The sequence below is a fragment of the Urocampus carinirostris genome, chromosome 2 (genome assembly GCF_059441175.1).
Source record: "Urocampus carinirostris isolate Australia breed hairy pipefish chromosome 2, RoL_Ucar_1.0, whole genome shotgun sequence".
Taxonomy (NCBI): Eukaryota; Metazoa; Chordata; class Actinopteri; order Syngnathiformes; family Syngnathidae; genus Urocampus; species Urocampus carinirostris.
Genome location: NC_142350.1, coordinates 32,012,726 through 32,033,745, shown reverse-complemented (window position 1 = coordinate 32,033,745; position 21,020 = coordinate 32,012,726). Strand labels below are relative to the sequence as shown.

Sequence of the window (21,020 nt, the reverse complement as noted above, 5' to 3'; positions counted from 1 at the left end):
CTGTCCCCGTGTGCCCTGCGATTGGCTGGCAACCAGTCCAGGGTGTCCCCTGCCCACTGCCCGATGATTGCTGGGATGGGCTCCAGCATCCCCGTGACCCTACTGAGGATAAGCGGTGCAGCTGATGAGATGACAGATGTGGTTTGCACTGGAGATGAATATGATCAAACAGTAGCAATAATCAACCATCTGAAGGAAACAGACAAGAGTGGGATGAATTGTCAGGGTCATTCTTCCTATTCGGTGCCATTTCAACATGGTAACCTTCTCCAAAGATTTTTTTAATATTCAATGTTTTCAACATTTCATCTGAAAGAGGGATTTTCAAACTAAAAGAGAAGTGTATTGGTCCGGCTCAGGATATAATTCTGTAACATTTCTTTCCTAAATTACTTTACACATGACATAGGCCAAATGTCCATTCCTTTCTCTGCGCTTACTGTCCTCTTTCACTAAGATTTGCCGCTTTCATTTTTCTTTCCTCTTTTGTCATTCCTCCACCTCTCTATTTCTCTTCTTATTAAGATAAGTCTGTCTTCCCTCAGGGCAGCATCAAAGCAGCATCCTGTACTGCCCCTGCTTTTCCGCTGCAGACAATGGTGTCTTTTCTGACAAATGTATCCATACAATTTCAAAATATCTTTTTGAAAGAATACAGCAAATTAATACATAATACACATGCAAAAACCCCAAATTAAGATCCCATGCTAACCCTGTCTACTGTTATGGGTGTGCCCTGTAACATGGGAAACAGTAACATGGTGGGGGGTTGTGTTTTATGCTTAAGTTTGTTATTACTACTAATGTGACGAAAAATAAGCTAATACATGACGATTTTTAACATGTTTATTAACCATATTATTACTTAACTTCAACATATTATAACTTCAACTATAAATAAACATAACGTGGTGGATGTGTCATACTTTTCCTCATCAACATAACACAATAAAACAGAAAAAAAGTTTGATTAGAGAGGGGTTACTCACTTTTCTTCTTCTTCTTTTTAAATGTTTTCCCTCCAAAAATATTGTGACTATAATGATAGCCAGCAGATGTTTTCTATAGAGCTCTAATCAGAGTAACAGGGGGACAGTTCACACTGGGACACAACATATTTTAGATTTTAAACATAAAAAAATGCACTATTAACTAAAATTTACTTTAGATGAGGAATATTATCATTAAGGCAATACAGAAACTAAAAAAGGAAATTTATTAGATTTTCTTCACTTATATTTGTAACAGTCATCAATCAAACATGACTGGGGACATAGCATTTTAGTGTAATTGTACTTCAAACCGATTAATTTATTTAAAATGAATTGATCCTGAATACACGTCACTGTATGTAATGTTAGCTATTTTTAGTTGTGTATTTCTCAGACTCCCATGCTATGAAATTAACCTGTTTTTATATTCCTAAAATACAAGTAATCATCACACACACGTAGTCACGTTTCAAAGATCAGCCTAAGTAATCATCACACACACACACAGTCACGTTACAATGTAAATCAGTCTATTTCTATTATTTGTAATACGTTTTCAGTCTAATTTCATTGTAATGTAATATGACACTCATGTGTGACTTGCATTTTCTGTTTATGTGCGACTTCTCAATTAACCACGCCTACTGACCGGATGTAGGCAGTTCGGCCCGGGTAGCTTGGCAAGATGGCGACCGGGCTGTCCTCTACATTTACGGAGTAGATTAAAAATCAATAAGTGCTTTTATCTGAATAATTCCGCCAGCAAAGATTTTATATCTTTATAAACTCTGACACTGTATCCTATGGAAGTGGGCAGTTAAGCACACAAGAAAGTCTCTTAAAAATTAAGTATAAGCCCATTTTTACACAAAATATACAATTTTATATCACTGGTACTCAAATGACACAGAATGACAGGAATGCTCCATTTATAAAGGTTACTCTCAGTCCGTTGCTAGGATTATAATGTTTTTCTTTTTTCTTTTTAATCTCTTGAAATAACTCTCCAAACTTTTTTTTCGCATGATCATGTTATCCCTTTGACTCTTGTTTAGTCTGAGCAACCAGTTTCGTGAGAAAATTTGGTTTGGAAAAGCTTACTCAGATTCCTTACATTAATATCATTAAGCAGGTAAAGCATTTCGCTCAGGTAGCCTAGATTAGTAGGGCGCCCCCTCCGAGACCGGGAGGTCGCTGGTTTAAGCCTCGGCTGAGTCATACCTAAGACTTACACCATTGGTACTCATTGCCTCCCTGCTTGGCGCTCGGCATTAAGGGTTGGAATTGAGGGGTTTGGTCACCTATTGACTCCCAACACAGCAGGTTGGGTCTAAAATGGCGGCGCCCTGTTTGGCTGCGGCTGCATCGGCTTGCTACAGTTTAACTGTACGGGTCGGGTGTATCAACATTTCATTCTGTGTGCATGGTTACAAAGAATGACAATAAAAGTAAATTCTTCTATTTATGTTTCATTGAAATTGTGATCAAAACTTTTTCATATATAAAGCGGAAATCGAAAATATGTGTACGCCTTTTTTGATGCCTGTTTGTTTTTTTGGTTGAAAATGTTGTTATGTTTTAAGCCAGGGGTCTCACACTTATTTTACCTGGAAACAGGGTCTGGGTGAGGCTGAGCTGCAACAGGTTTTTCACAAGGAAAGCTCCGATAATAACATTCCACTGAAATAGGGGCAGCACGGCAGCGCAGTGATCGAACCTTCCTGTGTGGAGTTTGCATGTTCTTCCGGTGCTTGCGTGGGTTTCCTCCGGGCTTTCCGATTTCCTCCCACATTCCAAAAGCATGTGTTTCAGGTTTATTGGCTAATCCAAATTGTCCCTAGGTGTTAATGAGAGAGTGATTTGTTTGTCTCTGTGTGCCCTGCGACTGGCTGGCGACCAGTTCAGGGTGTCCCCTGCCCACTACCCGAAGATAGTTGGGATGGGCTCCAGCACCCCCGCGACCCTACTGAGGATAAGCGGTGCAGATAATGGATAGATGTTCTGAAATATCTTTATTTTTAACACAAAATACAAAAATTAAACATATTAAAAATGAATAAGGAAATCGATGAATCAGGAATAAAAAAATAAAATAATAAGATATAAACGACTGAAGAAACCACATATGGTTACTGACTTGAAAGATTTTTTTATTTTATTTAGTTCAATTACCTGTATTAACAGTTCTTTAACTTTTAACTTTCTAAACATGAATGGAACAGTGAACATGAACTCTGCTTAACATGGCTTCTCTTGCCTACTCCTTGCCGCAAAAAAAACACAACCACAAAACAACTAAAAAGTGATCAAAGCATTGGAAAAATGTACTGAGAAGTATAAAAAATAATATTTAAAAAGTACTGAAAAAAATAAAGAACTGAAAAGTATATAGAAGTAATAGTAAAAGTAAAAATACAACATATCACTCATTCGTAAGAAAAACGAGCAAAAAAAGCGACCAGAAACCTGAGAAAAAAACAAAACAAAAACAGAACAACCTAAACCTCTGTTACTTTAATTTTTTAAGACTGGGACCACAAACTATCATCCTGCAAGGCCTCAGTTGGGCCACAGGCATTGAAGACTTCTGTTCTAAACTTTCTTCGACTACTGCTAAAACACTAACTGAGCAAGGAGTGATCAGACACAATTTGAAGTACAAGGGTTTCCTGTTTCATCTATTTTCAGACGATAAAGCCATCAGACATCGCCACAGTGCGCACCCTCGGGCGCCCCCCACACCTCATCATGAGAATTATGGACTGCGTGCTGCTTCTCTTCCAAAGGCGGCTCAACCCTGTTAAGATCGACCCAGAGAAGAACTGCAACACTCCTTCGTGGCAGGAGTCTCTCAAACTCATCACAGCTGGAAATTTTCTTGGCAGCCTACAGGTAAGAAGATAAAGTCGATGTACCAAAGTCATTTTATTGTATTATTGCAAAAATCTCACTTTCTTTCAAATGATTCTGTCCGATAGTCTGTGGCAGTGAAAAATGTCTCTGCGAAAGCTGCTGTGAACAATCACAAAATATTGCCCTCCTCTTCCATTTGGCCTTTTTGGAAGTCAAGTCAAGTCATGTTTATTTGTATAGCCCTTAATCACAAGGACAAAGGGCTGCACATACCACCAATTATTGCAAACTACAGAATACTATTACACCATCCCCTGATCTAAAACCTACATGAGGGCAAGGAAAAACTAAAAAACCTCAACAAGAAGAAAATGAAGAAACAAAATTTGAGTTAATTTGTCACATAAATGTTTGTTGTATTTAGTGATGGTTGAATAAAGGAAATAATGTAGTATTGCTATATATGCTATAAATTTATTTATATAGCACTTTTCAGACACCGGAATGCGACTTAAACTGCTGTACAAAAACATTAAATGTACAAAAAGATAACACTAATACATAAAGGTCCTCCTCACCAAAAATGCCTGGTACAGTATTTTAGCACCAACAATTTTATTTCTTAAAATTGAAAGTAATTGCAATTGAATATTCAATTGAATCAGGTTTTCTTGCATATGTTGTTGTCATGTGAAAAATATGTCTTCTTTTATTTCTTAAATTTAAAAATAAACCTTACTACTTTGGCAGAGAATTTGACTCAAATTGTGAAATATCTAAATATTTAAAATTTTCATTCTTATTTTTCGTATACATTACTGGTAAGAAATACCAAACAAGTATGGAAATAAGTGTAAAATAAGTATAGAATAAGTAACATAATGAGCAAAATGTAATGTCGTATTTAACCAGACCATCTAGCAGAATTCTAATAATTTAATCAAAACAAAAACAAAATTATACTTAAAATAAGATGATATAAAATCAAGATTTTTACCACTCTTTGTTAGATACAAAATACCACTCGTTTTAAGAAAGAATTTTCCTTTTTTTTACAAGGTAATATCTTATATCATATTAGACATTACATTCATTATGTTAAATGCCAATGCGTAATATTTAGTTTTCAGTGCAAAAACTTACATAGCACATGCAGTATTGTACAAAACAAAAGATTTAGAATATTCTCTATACGCTCAAGATAACTCCCCAGTACATTCGGATAAATATTTTTCGTAGGTTTACATATTTATTTATCCTATGGTTACATTCTTAGTGATCTTTCATCTTTCTTCAAAGAACTTCCTCTGCTGTGGAGTTCTTTCCATGATGTCCTAGCTCCAAAGCTCTTACCTTCTGTTTCCTCATTAGTGCACGCTAGCTCCGACCTCAGAGCATGAACTCTTTTCTCTTGGGCCTGCTTCCTAACCCCACCTGCAATATATGCGACTTACCTTCACATGTACCCCTTCTCCATCTTATCCCTTTCCTTTGTTGTTGCACTCATGTCTCTCTCTCTCTCTCTCTCTCTCTCTCTCTCCCTTGCAGCAATTCCCCAAAGACACTATTAATGAAGAGACGGTGGAGCTTCTGCAGCCCTATTTTGACATGGCTGACTACAACATAGAAACGGCTAAAAGAGTTTGTGGCAATGTGGCCGGCCTTGCATCTTGGACCAAAGCAATGGCCACTTTCTTTTCCATCAACAAAGAAGTCTTGCCTTTAAAGGTAATACATACCAGTGGTCAGCAACCATTGGGCAACAGACCGGTACAGGGCTGTGGGTCGTATGGCACAGAGGCGCACATAAACAAATAAAAGTTACTCATACCATTTTTAACAAACCTTTTTTTTACTGCGAAAGAACTGGTGCGCATTATACACAAGGTTTTACAGTAATGCATTACCATATTTGAGCAATGATTGATCATTTAAAAACATCCCTGTACAAACTTGGATGCAACGGGAATTGAACCCGAATCGCATCAGTGAACGCGTCAAATCCTAACCACTAGATAACTGGGGATGTAGATGACATAAGAAATGGTATTTTACCTCATCATCACACTATTTTTATTCAGGGTACCTCATTGTTGAATATGTGGGGCTGTGATTAAAATCATTATTTGACGAGGTAAACTATGAACACTAAAAAAACAAATATAAAAATGTATTTACCTTCAAAACCCAATTCATTATTAGATACACCAAAATTATTATTATCATTAGTATTATGGTTCCGTTTTTCTTGAACCCAAAGCAGATCCTTTTCATGTCAACAGGTGGAAACAACTCTTACACCTACTTTTCTACTTGAATACAAATGCTGAGCGTTACATGACAAAAACATAACACAAATAAATTCCGGACTATAAAGCGCACCTGACTATAAGCCGCACCCACCACATTTCGGGAGGAAAACGGATTTATTACATACACAAGCCGCACTGGTATATTAGCCGCACGCATCCACATTGAGAAAAGAAGTCCTTTTTAACAGAACAATTTTAATGGGGAGAGCCTGAATAGACATGTTGTTTCTCCGTTTCTTGCTAATTATCAGACATATCATATTATACCTCAGGCCATTAGATTGAAACGCTTGTTCCCAGCGAAGGGGCTGAATCAAGGTTCTGACCTGACCAATACATGCCGACACTTTTGGAATCTTACGGTAGGCTGATTGAACGTAAAATGATACCGGTGATTATCATTTGATGCAGACCTGCAAAGTCCAGGTGCCCGTTGAAAGTAATCCAAGGAAAAAAAAGTGTATATTTCCAAAGGTAAGGGTGGGAAAAATATATATGCACCTTTGTCTTCGGTGTCCACAAACACCCACCTTTACTGGTTTCTACTTTCCATAATCCCCCGCGTCTGTTACGCCCCTTCTTTTTAATTGGTCAGTGCAAGACTTATCAGAACAAGTGTCCAAAATAAATACAAATAAATACATGACAAAAATATACAGTTGCAAATACATATTATACATGGTTACACATATTTACAAAGAAAGACGGTACACTGAGAGAGTTTTCAAAGCTTTAATAATAATAATATAACTTTCATCCCAAATCGTGCCTGTGAAAGGTACCACCACGCTACTCCTAACACGCTCGCAGGGCTCAAGGCATAACTGTTACAAACAGCTGTGCCGCAACTATGAAATTCACGGTAAACCGTCGTCGTCTTTCTTGTCAATATTGACGTCCTCAAGGGTGTCTTCCTCACATTCAAAACGAACTTTTATCCTCTGTCATACGGATAATTCGATCATAATCCAAGAGGATGCAGTTTACCTCGGCGCACAATTCCACTGGTCTAAACTTTACCTTTTGTACTCGAGTGCCACTGGTGTTCGTTAGAAAAATTACTTAAATAAGCCACTTCACTGAATAAGCCGCAGGGCTGAACCTTTGGGAAAAAAGAAGCGGCTTATAGTCCGGAATTTACGGTACTTAATGACTAACTAGCATTGTTTAAAGAATATTAGTATGTCATGATCTTAAGACTACTGTACTTTAAAAATTATTACCTATTTTATTATTAGGCAGGGCCGTAAGAATACTGCCAGACGGTAAATCGGTTTGTGATCCAAAAAATGTCTGGGACCACTGATATATACGTAAGTAATTTGCTGGGCAGGCTATTCTCCTTGGTATTATTTTTTTATAATGATATATTGCAAGAAATACTCAAACACTCATCAAAATCCCTCATCTCTATACTCCATGCAACCTCATGAATACACATAACAAACTTGAGTTGAGAGCCGAGCCACAGGCTACAACACAGACCCACTTTCGTATGAAAATACTTATTTATATCCCCAACATCTTTGCTGCTTAGTAGAAGATTATGCATCCCTGAAAGCGTAAGAAGGAATGAAGCTATTCACAATCCACTTTTTCAATACCCCATTCGAATAGAATCCATTTACCACATACCTGGAAATGGATATCCCTAGGCGAAGCCGTGAATAATATCACGGTCACACATGCTTCACTAGCAACCTGCTGAACCAGTTATATGCTACAAATTGTGCATTCAGTGTGCTCGCACAACTAATAGCTTTCCAAATGTAATTATGTAATATTGTCTGGTGACCTGGAGTCATATGGGTTGGGTTCCAAGCCACCAAGCATCCACCGTAAGGAATATTGATTGATTATAATGCCGAGAAACACAACACTACTTAGATAATATACAAAAACAGGTTCACACATTGACCGCTGTAGACATCAACAGTCCTCTTTTATGAAGTTAGCAGTCAATTACCGTAAATTCTGGACTATAGAGCGCACCTGATTATAAGCCACACCCGCCACATTTTAAGAGTATAGCAGCTTTTGTACTTACACAAGCCGCACCTGTATATGAGCCGCATGCACCCAAATTAAAATGTGTAACGTAATCATAAAATTAACCCAAACCCAATTGTGAGTATCGCGATTTTAACTGAATACAAAGTTCACAGTTCAAAAACCACAGCCGACAAAATACCGGAAAACGATACCGGTACTTAACATTGGTTGCAGACCTGCAGAGTCCGGGTCCCGTTAAAAGTAATCCAAGGAAAAAAAGTGTATATTTCCAAAGGTAAGGGTGGGAAAAATATATATCCACTATTGTCTGCCGTGTCCACAAACACTCACCTTTACCGGTCCCCACTTCCCGTCATCCCCCTTGTCTGTTACGCCCCTTCTTTTTAATTGGTCAGTGCAAGACTTATCAGAATAAGTGTCCAAAAAAAATACAAATAAATACATTACAAAAATATACAGTTGCAAGTACATATTATACACGGTTACACATATTTACAAAGAAAGACAGTACACCGAGAGAGTTTTCAAAGCTTTGATAATAATATTATAACTTTCATCCCAAACCGTGCCTGTGAAGGGTAGCAAAACGCTACTAGCAACACGCTCGCAACACAGTGAACCGATCTGTTAAAAAAAAACAATCCATTCTTGCAGAAACCATGGCAAACCGTCCTCATCTGCCTCCTTATAATTGACGTCATTAAAGTCGTCTTCCCCAGTATGGGTAAGAGACTTTGTACTACAGACGATGTTCCACGCTCCCTTAATCAAAAACACGCTAGCAACACACTCGCTAGGTAAATTTTGCGTGCAGTAGCTCTGATTCCTTCTTTATCGGACTGCTTAATTGCGTTTAGCTTGTAAGCTGCGTCATGTGCCTTGAATTCGAGCGCCACTGGCGGCTGTTAGAAAAATTACATAAATTGGCCGCATCACTGAATAAGCCGCAGGGTTGAAAGTTTGGGAAAAAAGTAGCGGCTTATAGTCTGGAATTTACGGTAGTTGTAGGGAATTTATAGGTCAATAGATTATTTGAACGATTGGTTTATGAATTCATTTGAAGAGAAGAGTTGAATATTACTATTAAGATCGTCCCACCTTTCGTTGCACATCAGTTTTTATACAGCTTTATCAGGAAAACGGATGGTAATCAGTGTCACAATCTGCACATTGGTATTATTTAAGTGATATATTTGTACAGTTTTGGAGGTTCATGATATTTTACTCAAAACACACACACTCAAGTGCTCAATGAAATTGGAATCAGGCCTGTGTTTAATAATACGTAAACAAAAGGAAACTGTCACGATTACCCTCACCTGTGCCCGCTCGTTCCCCTCCTATTTAAACTCAATGCTTCCATTCACTCCTTGTCAGTCTGTCAGCAAGCCTCCGCACATGCAAGGCAAGCATTTAATTGTGTAATATTTGTAAACACATTTTTATTTCACAGATTTCTCCTATTATGGGTATTGTTTGGAAAAAAAAAACATTGAATTTCCTTCTTTACAAGTTGGTAGACAAATGTAACCAGAACATTTGTTACCCTGAGCTCATTTACAAATATAACATAACATAACATGAACATTTTTTATTTTATTTTTTGTTATTTGAAATTAATCATGTGGCAAACAATGGATACAAATGGGTTATGCATTACATATCGAACTACGTAGTTAACTTTTGTATGTTGGTGTATTTTTATTCAAATACAATGTCAGAATCAGAACAGGAGGAGGACCCAAATGCGTAACGTTTCTCACACAATATTATTTTACAGTAAATTGGGCAGTCATACACGTTAACACAAATGCCAGTGATTCGGCAATCGCTGGGCGGAAGAAGTAAGGCAGCAGTCTGGCGTGGAACAACAGGAAGCCAGAGGTCGACGAGATCGATACCAGTTACACGAGCAGATACAGGACAGATGGGGTCAATACCGGACAGGGCGGGACAGACAGGATTGATATCTGATTCAGGAAACTGGAGACAGTCACGTCCTGTCTGACAGGATCGATACCAGACACTGGAGACTGGAGTATGATATCATGCAGGACGAGATAGATGGGGACAATACCCGATACTGGAGATTATAGCAAGGTAACAAGCAGGACGAGATAGACGGGAACGATACCAGACACTGGAGATCGATATCAAACAGGACAAAATAGATGGGAACGATACCAAAAAGGATACACAAGCAGGTTCGTTGACAAGGAGTGAGTGAGAGCACTGAGCTTAAAAAGGGGGGGAGCCAGTGAACGAGCCGCAGCTGGCGCCAAACGGGCGGGGCCAATTGGCAATTGTGACATACAAGGTGCATCTAAAACACATTAAGGACCAAAAACAATCCTAGGCAGCTTTTTTAATATTAAAACAATATTTTTATATCATGTTTGAGAAAGTTGTGTACTGAATAAAATAATTGAAATGCAAAGCAATACGAGTGTCAGTAACTTAAGTGGGCAAACATGCAGCATAACAAAAAATTGTGTAATGCAACTTCTACTAAGGTTCTGTTATATGATCTGTCTTCTTTTCTCCAGCTCCCTTCAATCACACACGCATATTCTCCTTCCCGGCCCCATGGTAACTCGCTACTATTTCCGACCCCTACCTCAGCATGAAACACAGTCCAGCAAATTGATGTTCTGATTTTCAGCCCGGGGTGTCTCGCTCCATGAGTCGGTTTGCCAGTTAAACAAACAGGAATAGGTCTCTCCTCTGCGTACTTGTAACAATCTAACCAGCCTCTTCTGTGAACAAACACTTGACACTGCGGGACTTAAATCTTCGGCTTTAATCAGAAAATATCAGCAATGCTTTTTGTCACCCCAGTGCTCTTCAGACCCTTGCCCTGTCCTACTGTGGCTTTCTTATCCTAGTTAAATTCTTGTGGTAATTATTTCTTTCTGGACAAAAGCTTGAGTATGAGTACAGTGATCCTTCGTTTTTCTTGTGGGTTGCATTTCAAAAAGGACTTGCGATGGGCAAAACCCGCAAGGTAGAAATCTTTAGGTTTATTATGTTTTTTTAATATTGCTTAGGATTCCAGTTCATTGTTTTCACTATTACTATTGTCGCAATCAGCTTATCGTGTTCTTTGATTTCCACATGCTTTAGGGCTGTAAGTTCATCTCCCGGTTTTTCTTGAAAGTTTAAAATATATTGAAGTCTTCTCTCCCTATTTTGTGTGTCTACTAAAGTTTAAACTTAACACTTTAGTTATTTATTAAATACTTGATCAAACAGTGAAACACGCCCTACTTACAGGATCAAGCATTTGTTTTCTTTTACAAATAACTTCTTGAATGTCAAATTATAATGCTAAATATAATCTTGCGTCTATCGTGCACTACCGCTGCACTAACAGCGTTCCCTTTTTTATGTCAGATGATTTTTTTTCGCCATCATGTGGATGATTTTGGAAAACAAAGATGTCTAATAATGTTAACGTGAAAACAATCTTAAAAAAAAACTATTTAAAGTACTGTATTTTACAAACATTTTTAATAATGTAAGTTCTGTACTGTAAAATTAGGATTTTAAAAATAATCATGCCGTTATATTGCCCTATTGATTCCAAACAATGTTGAGAATGATTTCAGGACTCTATCCACCTTTTTACTTCGGATGTTTTTTTGTCCCCATCATGTGGACATTGTTGGAAAAAGGAAATGTGGAGCTAAAATGCTAAAGGAATAGCATGTTGAGAAGTCCAACATTGTTTGTGATAGAAAGGATATTCATCTGCCTTTTTGGCCCATTTGCAAGTGCTTTTGACGGTCCAGAGCGTTTTTGTTGACATAACGGCTTTGAGAGAAACTCAAAGTAAAAAAAAAAATGCACGAACGTACTAAGGTCCTTATCGTCAAACATTTAATTTTTCATCAGGGAAGGCCTTAATATGGTGTGAAATAAGAAAATGCTTCATGTAAAGTTTCACATTCATCAGACATATTTAAAAGGTGCCCCAAACCCATTTTTGTATAGTAGTCTAATACTGTGATCTTTATTTATAAGGATTATAAAGTGAAAGCCTGAATATGCTAAGAAACCATAAGAAATTTAAAATGTGCCCCAAGGACAATTTGGCCCAGTAATATAAGCAATCAGAGCTGTACTTTTAAAAGGATTTTTTTAAGTGTGCATATGAAATTTGGGTTCAAAAAACTCGCATGCGGTGTAATACATGGAGGAAAAAACATTAAAAAAGCATATAAAAACTAAAATGTAGGTTTATCAAGCTGTTTAACATTCGTGCACAACTCAGACCACCACGTTATTGACGCTCAGGTAGACACAGGCAAAAAAGGATCAGGCAACTGTTTACACCAGGGGTCAGGAATCTATGGGATGCGAGCCATACTGGGCTTTTTTTATGAGTGCATACGGCTTGGGGATAAAATAGAAATCACTCAATTACTTTGTATATTGCTGCGCGTGCACAGCCAAGAGAATTCAGACTTGCCATCAGGGTTCGGTCCAGTTTATATAAGATACAATTCAATTAATTTACAGTCAGGGTATCACACCAACAGACCCTATTTTTACTGTAAATCCCCAAATAATATTTTATATGGAAGCATATGAGACACTTTATGATGAAAAGCCATGAAAAAACATGTAACACCCAAATACTCTAATGAAACACCTACAGCAGTTTGATTGGGTGAGCAGTAGTAATGGGCGGAGTGCACTACACCTCCTCGCCTAAATATGTTGGTATCCCTGTTTGCAGTATTTTGTGACACTTTTACAAAAGACCTTTGCTCACATCTTGTTTTGAAACAGTTTAGGACAAAAATGAGCCTCAACACTCTTAAGTAACTGCGCGAGGAAGACGATTTTATACATTGATATGAGACACATGCTCTTGCATTATTATTTCATTCGTTTTATCAAATCATCAAACGTCACAGTGAAATAAAATGTGCTGAAGTAATAGCTTTTGTCTGTTGTTTGGCTGTTTTGTTGAATTTGCAGCGCTCTCAAAATAATATAAATGTTTTTGGTTTTATAGCTCTTTGGGTCAAAAAGGTTCCCGACCCCTTGTTTAGTCCATTATAATGCTGAACACAATGCACGATGAAAATCGGTGAAGTCGTGAAACCGCAAAAAGTAAATCACAATACTCCAAGGTATTTGTTTATTCTACTAGTGAATAGTGACCAATTTCAATACAAAGGGTTGGTATTATGAATCAGAATTTTAAGCAATTTAAAACAGTTCTTGCAATGGATTTTTTGTCAATAGGCCTATACAACACAGGCAGACGATTCTTCCAGGAAGACGATTCCCTCTTTACTCATATCTAGTGATGATTGCCAGTTCTCACAACCTGTTCCCCTCTATATGCACACATCATTTACTTCACACTCCATCCACTTTTTCTTCTCCTTATAAAGGGATTGCTGTTACCATGTGCGGTCATTTGTAGTAGAAAGCAAGCACAAATAATTTCATCAATGTCCCACCTCTCTTTTTCAAGGCCAACTTGGCGGTGCAGGAGAACCTGCTGACCATCGCTCACGCTGATTTTCAGACCGCTCAGGCTGAGCTGGATGCCAAGCAGGCAGAGCTGGATGTGGTACAGAGCGAATACGAGAAAGCTATGATGGAAAAGCAGGTTGGCCCCTTTATTTGAATTTGATTATGAGCTTTTGTATTGTTTTAGTCCAGACTGATAAATTTGATCCTTTATTACATTACGGCAGAGAACCTGATTTACCTTAGGCCAAAATGAGTATCGCCACGTTTAAAATGGTGATGTGCAGTAATACAATTATGAATAATAAGATCCCTTCGTTTTAGTTTAGAGCCTTTCAAGTTGAAGATTCCATATTTTTGGGTGGAACTGAAGGGCGGAGCAAATTTAGCAGTGGCTGCAGTTTCACTCTAAGCCAGAAGTGGCAGTCATGATTTAGTGACAAGCTCTGACCCGTAACTAAAAAAGGTAGACGTTAGTGATGTGCGGTGAGGTTCGTGTCTGGTGAGGCACAGTCAGATTTACAGATAAATGAACAAATAGATGTCTAATTTTTCAATATACAAAAAAGTCAATCAAACAAGAACAAAATTACTGGGTAGCTTGACTTGCAGTTAGCTTGCTAATATTATTGCTAATCATTTTGTTTCTCCCGAGGTCCAAAATCAAGAGCCTTCAGCTGGTACAGAATGCTGCAGCGAGGCTTTTAACTAAGACAAAAAAGTTTGATCACACTACCCCGATTTTAGCTAACCTGCATTGGCTCCCTGTCAGCTTAAGATGTGATTTTAAGCTTCTGTTGGTAGTTTACACAATCAAGCATGGTCCGGAGCCTTCGCTCTGAAAATGCTGGATCCCAAGAGCCAAGAAGAGATCCGCAGGTTCGAGAGCGTTCTCCATTCGGGTCCCGGTGCTGTGGAGTGCTCTTACCACTGAGATTCGATCTTCAACCTCAGTGGAAATGTTCAAATCTAAGCTTAAAACACACTTCTATTCTATAGCATATGAAGAACCTATATTTTATGTTGACAATATCTGTGTATTATTTGCCCTCATGTAGGTTTTAGATCAAGGGATGGTGTCATAATAGTCTGTGGTTTGCAATAATCTGTGGTCTGTGCAGCCCTTTGAGACTCTTTGTAATTAAGGGCTATACAAATAAACATAACTTGACTTGAATTGTTTGAGGGTGAGGTATGCGCCAAGTCAGAATCCTTAGTCTCATCATTGCCCGCTGCCTTGAAGCAAGAGAATTGCGTGCCTCACTCCGCATCTGCAGACTCTCAACACATTATTACAATACATACTAATTGTTTTTAATAATATACTTAAAATAATGTGAAAATTCTGTGATTTTGAAAAAACGAAACCCCATAATTACGAAGTTAAATTCAAAATAACTTAAATACAGAAAAGATACAATGATTTAATATGTTTTTATTTGGTGTCACCTGGTTCCCCTGTCTGCACGTCACTCGTATCCTTCCTCAAAAAAAGTTTAACTATGTACTTCCTTGTGCACTGCATGACATTGTGCAATTAAATGTTATTTTAATGTGCCCCCCCATTAAGTTTGCCATGTTGTCCCATTGAAATGTGAGATTTTTGAAAAACGTTTTCACTAGATCATTAGTCAGAAGTCTCATCAAACCATGACATATAGAAAATCTAAAAACACACCAAAAAATCCAATGAAATATTGTTAAAATGTATATGTATAGTATAAAGTATATATGTATGTATAGTATAATGTTTATATGTTGCTAAAAAATCGGCCATTTTCCATATCAAGTAATATTACGTTTTGGGGACAATTCTTTCCCAATTAAAACTTAACTTTTTAACTTTAAAAATCAAATGGAATCTAAAAATCAAGTTAAAATATAGTCAGATAAAACATGGTAATAATATGATGTAGCAGTTGTCGGTATTTTTTAACTCGTTATTATAAAAAGACGGCATCGCACAAGTGGCCACTTGTTACAGCAGCTCCGTTCACTGTGAACGTTTTTCCTTCCTTTTAACCGAATCGTTTCTTTATTTCTTATTTATTATATTTCTAAATATGTGTTTATATTGTTCATGTTCATAGCTGTTATTTATTAGTCACTGTCTTACTGCTGTAACAAAAGACATTTCCCCATTGTGGGTCGAATAAAGGATTATCTTGTCCTATCTTATCTTATTATTACATTTGTTGTTTTGCTAATGAGAAAAATAACCACTTGGTGAAGGAATCTGTGAACTGTGGATAAGAATAAGAAAAATGCTACAGTAAACACTACAGTAAATAATAAAGAAAACTATTAGAATATGGCAAAATACAAAAAAAAAAAAAACTTAAATTATCCAAATGATCTATGTGCAGAACAAGGGTTAATTGCTTGCGTTTTTTAAATCAAGTCCTGTTTCCTTGTCCTGACACCCCTTCAGACACTCCTTGAGGATGCTGAGCGCTGCAGATACAAAATGCAAACTGCCTCCAGCCTGATCAGTGGCCTGGCTGGTGAGAAAGAGAGATGGACGGAGCAGAGTAAAGAATTTGCTGCACAGACCAAGCGTCTTGTTGGTTAGTTTTCAAAGAAATTGTTTTTTTTTTTTGTATCTGCATACAAACACATGACAAACTGCTGTGTAGAGGTAAGATCTTAAGCCCAAACCTGAGTCTGAGCCTGACCTGACCCGGATTTTGGCCCAGGTGGGGCCTAAAATATCAAACATTATTTTTAGTGTCGGGCCGGGCTTATCTTTCGCTGACTTTTATTAAATGTTCTTCTTTGTCTCTCTGCCTCTCTCGCTCTTAAAGTGCCGCGTTAGATTCTAAAGGGTCAAAAGGACCGACGACCTGAAATGTTCCCATGAGTGATGGAAAAATGATTGATTATTGTTACTTCTGCAGACATAGAAATCTGAAAGATGGAAATGTTTATACATTTTATTGAGATTATACTTACAAAAGAGATGCTTCATTTTTTTATCATAAATCAACTCTCTTCCCTCTGAGTCCTCACAAATAAAATGGGAAATTTGTGGTTTGCCTTGGGCTCTGTCATGCAAAAGAGTTTATTCGTCGAGCACGAGCTTAATCGGACTTTACGTGGGCCTGGTTCGGGCTGTATTATTTAGGCCCTCTTACAGCACTTTTACCGTGCACCACTCGCGTCTTTTTAGACACATTCATTTAATGTACCAGGAAAAGGAATGTATGCCTTCAATGCCTTTGGCTTTTTGCTCCAGGTGACATCTTGCTTGCAACAGCGTTCTTGTCCTACTCGGGTCCGTTCAACCAGGAGTTCCGTAATTTCCTCCTCAGCGATTGGCAGAATGAACTGAAGCAGCGTCAAATACCATTTGGCAACAATCTCAATCTAACAGAACTGCTCATTGATGCGGCCACTGTCAGTGAGTGGAATCTACAGGTGAGTATTGTAGCTTTACCCAAGGCCAAAGAACATAGTCGGATAGCAGCAAGAAATGAGGCGGTTAGTTGTTTGTCTTGTTTTTGTTTGTTACTCATACATTCTTTCAACAGGGACTCCCTAATGATGACCTATCCATTCAAAATGGCATTATTGTCACCAAGGCTGCACGGTACCCTCTCCTTGTTGACCCTCAAACACAAGGAAAAATTTGGATTAAGAACAAAGAAGCCAGTAATGAGTTACAGGTTTGTTGTTAAGTGCTCATTAAACCACACCCCCACATTGCATATTACGGTATTTTCATTAGTGGGTATTTTATGTAGCACTATCTAAATACTCTATATCAACACGTTACATTGGGTATTTATGTATCATATTCCTTTTACTTTATTATTGTTTTATTTTCAACACAAGGATACTGCTGGAAGTGTGAATTTCTATCTATCTACAGTAAGACCTCAGTTATTGCGGTTAATGGGGACCAAAACCACCCGCGATAAGTGAAAATCCGCGAAGTAGCGGCGCACCTTTAAAAAAAATAAAAATAAAATAAAATTTAGAAAACAAATTTAAATATTATTTTTTTTAGACCCGGTTAATGGGGACCAAAACCACCCGCAAAAACTGAAAATCTGCGAAGTAGCAAGGCCCTATATATATATATATATATATATATATATATATATATATATATATATACTGGACTGTCTCAGAAAATTAGAATATTGTGATAAAGTTCTTTATTTTCTGTAATGCAATTAAAAAAACAAAAATGTCATACATTCTGGATTCATTACACATCAACTGAACTATTTCAAGCCTTTTATCATTTGAATATTGCTGATTTTGGCTTACAGCTGAAAAAAACTCAAAAATCCTATCTCAAAATATTAGAATACTTCCTCAGACCAAGTAAAAAAATAATTTTATAACAGCAAAACTAAATCAAACATTTGAAAATGTCCATTGATGCACTCAGTACTTGGTTGGGAATCCTTTTGCACTGATTACTGCATCAATCCGGCGTGGCATGGAGGCAATCAGCCTGTGGCATTGCTGAGGTGTTATTGATGCCCAGGATGCTTCGATAGCGGCCTTCAGCTCATTTGCATTTGTAGGTCTGGTGTCTTTCATCTTCTTCTTAACTATACCCCACAAATTCTCGATGGGGTTCAGGTCAGGGGAATTAGCGGGCCAATCAAGGACAGTGATGCCATGGTCAGTGCACCAGTTACTGGTGGTTTTGGCACTGTGGGCAGGTGCCAGATCATGCTGGAAAATGAAATCCTCATCTCCATAGAGCTTTTCAGCAGATGGAAGCATGTAGTGCTCTAAAATCTCTTGGTACACAGTTGCATTTACTCTGGACTTGATGAAACACAGTGGACCAACACCAGCAGCTGACATGGCTCCCCAAACCATTGCTGACTGTGGGAACTTCACACTGGATTTCAAGCAACTTGGATTTTGCTCCTCTCCAGCCTTTCTCCAGACTCTGGCGCCTTGACTTCCAAATGAAATGCAAAACTTGCTTTCGTCTGAAAAGAAGACTTTGGACCACTCTGCAACTGTCCAGTGCTTCTTCTCCATAGCCCAAGTCAGACGCGTCTTCCGTTGTCTTGAGTTCAGAAGTGGCTTGACCATGGGAATACGGCTATTGTAGCCCATTTCCCGGACACGTCTGTGAACTGTGGCTTTTGATACCTGGACTCCAGCTTCAGCCCACTGTCTTTGAAGCTCCCCCAAATTCTGGAAGCGGCTCTTCTTCACAATTTTGTTAAGGCTGCGGTCATCTCTCTTGATTGTGCAGCGTTTCCGGCCACATTTTTCCCTTCCAACAGACTTTTTGTGGATATGCTTTGAAACTGCACTCTGTGAACAGCCTGCTCTTTGAGAAATTTCTTTTTGTGTCTTACCCTCCTGATGGAGGGTATCAATGATGGTCCTCTGGACAGCAGACAGATCAGCCTTCCCCATACTTGTGATTTAGTTTACTGAACCAAGCTGAGTGTTTTTAAGGCTCAGGAAACCCTCGCAAGGTGTTTCGAGTTAATTAGATGATTCAGGTGATTAGTTGAATAGCCTACTTGTATACCTTTTCATGATATTCTAATATTTTGAGATAGGATTTTTGAGTTTTCTTAAGCTGTAAGCCAAATTCAGCAATATTCAAATAATAAAAGGCTTGAAATAGTTCAGTTGATGTGTAATGAATCCAGAATGTATGACATTTTTGTTTTTTTAATTGCATTACAGAAAATAAAGAACTTTATCACAATATTCTAATTTTCTGAGACAGTCCAGTATATATAATTTTTTTTCTGTATCTATCTATCTATCTATCTATCTATCTATCTATCTATCTATCTATCTATCTATCTATCTATCTATCTATCTATCTATCTATCTATCTATCTATCTATCTATCTATCTATCTATCTATCTATCTATCTATCTATCTATCTATCTATCGAAAGACCAGCTCTATACCTCCTGAGCTACTAAAAACATATGCAGTCGATTTTAATGGGGATTACATTACAGAAGGAGCCTGTGACAGGAAAAATCAGTGAAATAGAAACCTTATACAATATTTTTTAGAACTGTTATGCAACTAAATATTGAAACCATAAGGCAAACCCTTTTTGCATTTGTACAAACCACTTTCAATAATAACAAGCGAAGAGACTGCAAAAGAATGCAGAACACAAACACTTTAAACACCAAATGTACAACAAACCAAAGAGTTCTAAAGCAAAATGGGAGTGTATTGTACAAAAATTGAAGGTTTCCTACAATGTGTCTTAACAAATTTCGCTCCTAGCAATAATAATTTAGAAAGAGTTTTATGACTACCCTAGAAAATGTCCATCCATCCATTATCCACACCGCTTATCCTCAGTAGGGTCACTGGGGTGCTGGAGCCCATCTAATCTGTCCTCGGGCAGTGGGCAGGAAACACCTTGAACTGTTGCCAGACAGTCGCAGAGGACAAATATACAGACAAATCACCTGCTCATTCACACCTAGGGACAATTTGGACCGGCTAATTAACCTAACATGCATGTTTTTCGAATGTGGGAGGAAACCGGAGTAGCCGGAAGAAACCCACGCAATCATGGGGAGAACATGCAAACTCCACACAGGAAGGTTTGATCCCATGACCTCAGAACTGTGCCGCAGACGTGCTAACCACTCAGGCGCAGTGCTGCCCCCCTAGAATATGTATTCTAAAATGTATTTATTTATTCCTGAATAGTTTTCATTGGTGAAAATTTCATTACAAAAAGATCGACATGAATAGTAAAACATTCATAAAACCTGTGTCAGTAACTATTGACCCCAGTGAACACTAATATTATAATTAATCAACATTTTCTAAACGATCCCCTTTTTTGAGAGCGCAGAGTGCTAACAGCTTTTACAGCGCCAAGTTTATCCGAGCAGACTCTTGTCAATCACTTAAGCTAAATGTTATCTTGGATAACAGCGCCAAAGTCAATGTTCTTATCTCATTAGCTTCGGATTTTGCTCAGTACCAACAGCTATTGAAAGTGGGCTGTGCTGATGATCTTGCACACATTTAAAAAAAAATTGACCAGCAACTGGCAATTACATTGGCTCGTGGGACTTAGTTTTCCATAATCATTGGAAACAAACAAAGGAATTGACTCTTGTTCTGTCAGTATTTACCTATGAGGAAAACACAAAAGTTGAATTGCAAGTAAACGTTTTTAGTTAATATATTTTTAGTGTGTTGTGCTAGTTTGTATAAATAGAAAATTAGCTTGAAGAGCTGTGAGCCACTGCGTCCATGCGCGGTGTAATAATAGTCTTTGGTTACAATAATCTGTGGTCTGTGCAGCCCTTTGAGACTCTTTGTGATTAAGGGCTATACAAATAGACATAACTTGACTTGACTAGTGTTTATTACCATTCA

At 37.9% G+C, this 21,020-nt stretch overlaps 1 protein-coding gene across 2 annotated transcripts in view; it reads left to right on the top strand.

Annotated features, from left to right (window-relative positions):
* dnah5 (dynein, axonemal, heavy chain 5) overlaps positions 1-21,020 on the top strand; it is a 159,252-nt gene that overhangs the window by 97,508 nt on the left and 40,724 nt on the right. For both annotated transcript variants that reach the window (XM_088326195.1, XM_088326196.1), the window contains exons 66-71: positions 3,681-3,884; positions 5,394-5,573; positions 13,662-13,799; positions 16,092-16,227; positions 16,896-17,077; positions 17,191-17,325. In XM_088326195.1, coding sequence (XP_088182321.1) covers positions 3,681-3,884; positions 5,394-5,573; positions 13,662-13,799; positions 16,092-16,227; positions 16,896-17,077; positions 17,191-17,325 — 975 coding nt within the window. The remainder of the gene's footprint in view (positions 1-3,680; positions 3,885-5,393; positions 5,574-13,661; positions 13,800-16,091; positions 16,228-16,895; positions 17,078-17,190; positions 17,326-21,020) is intronic.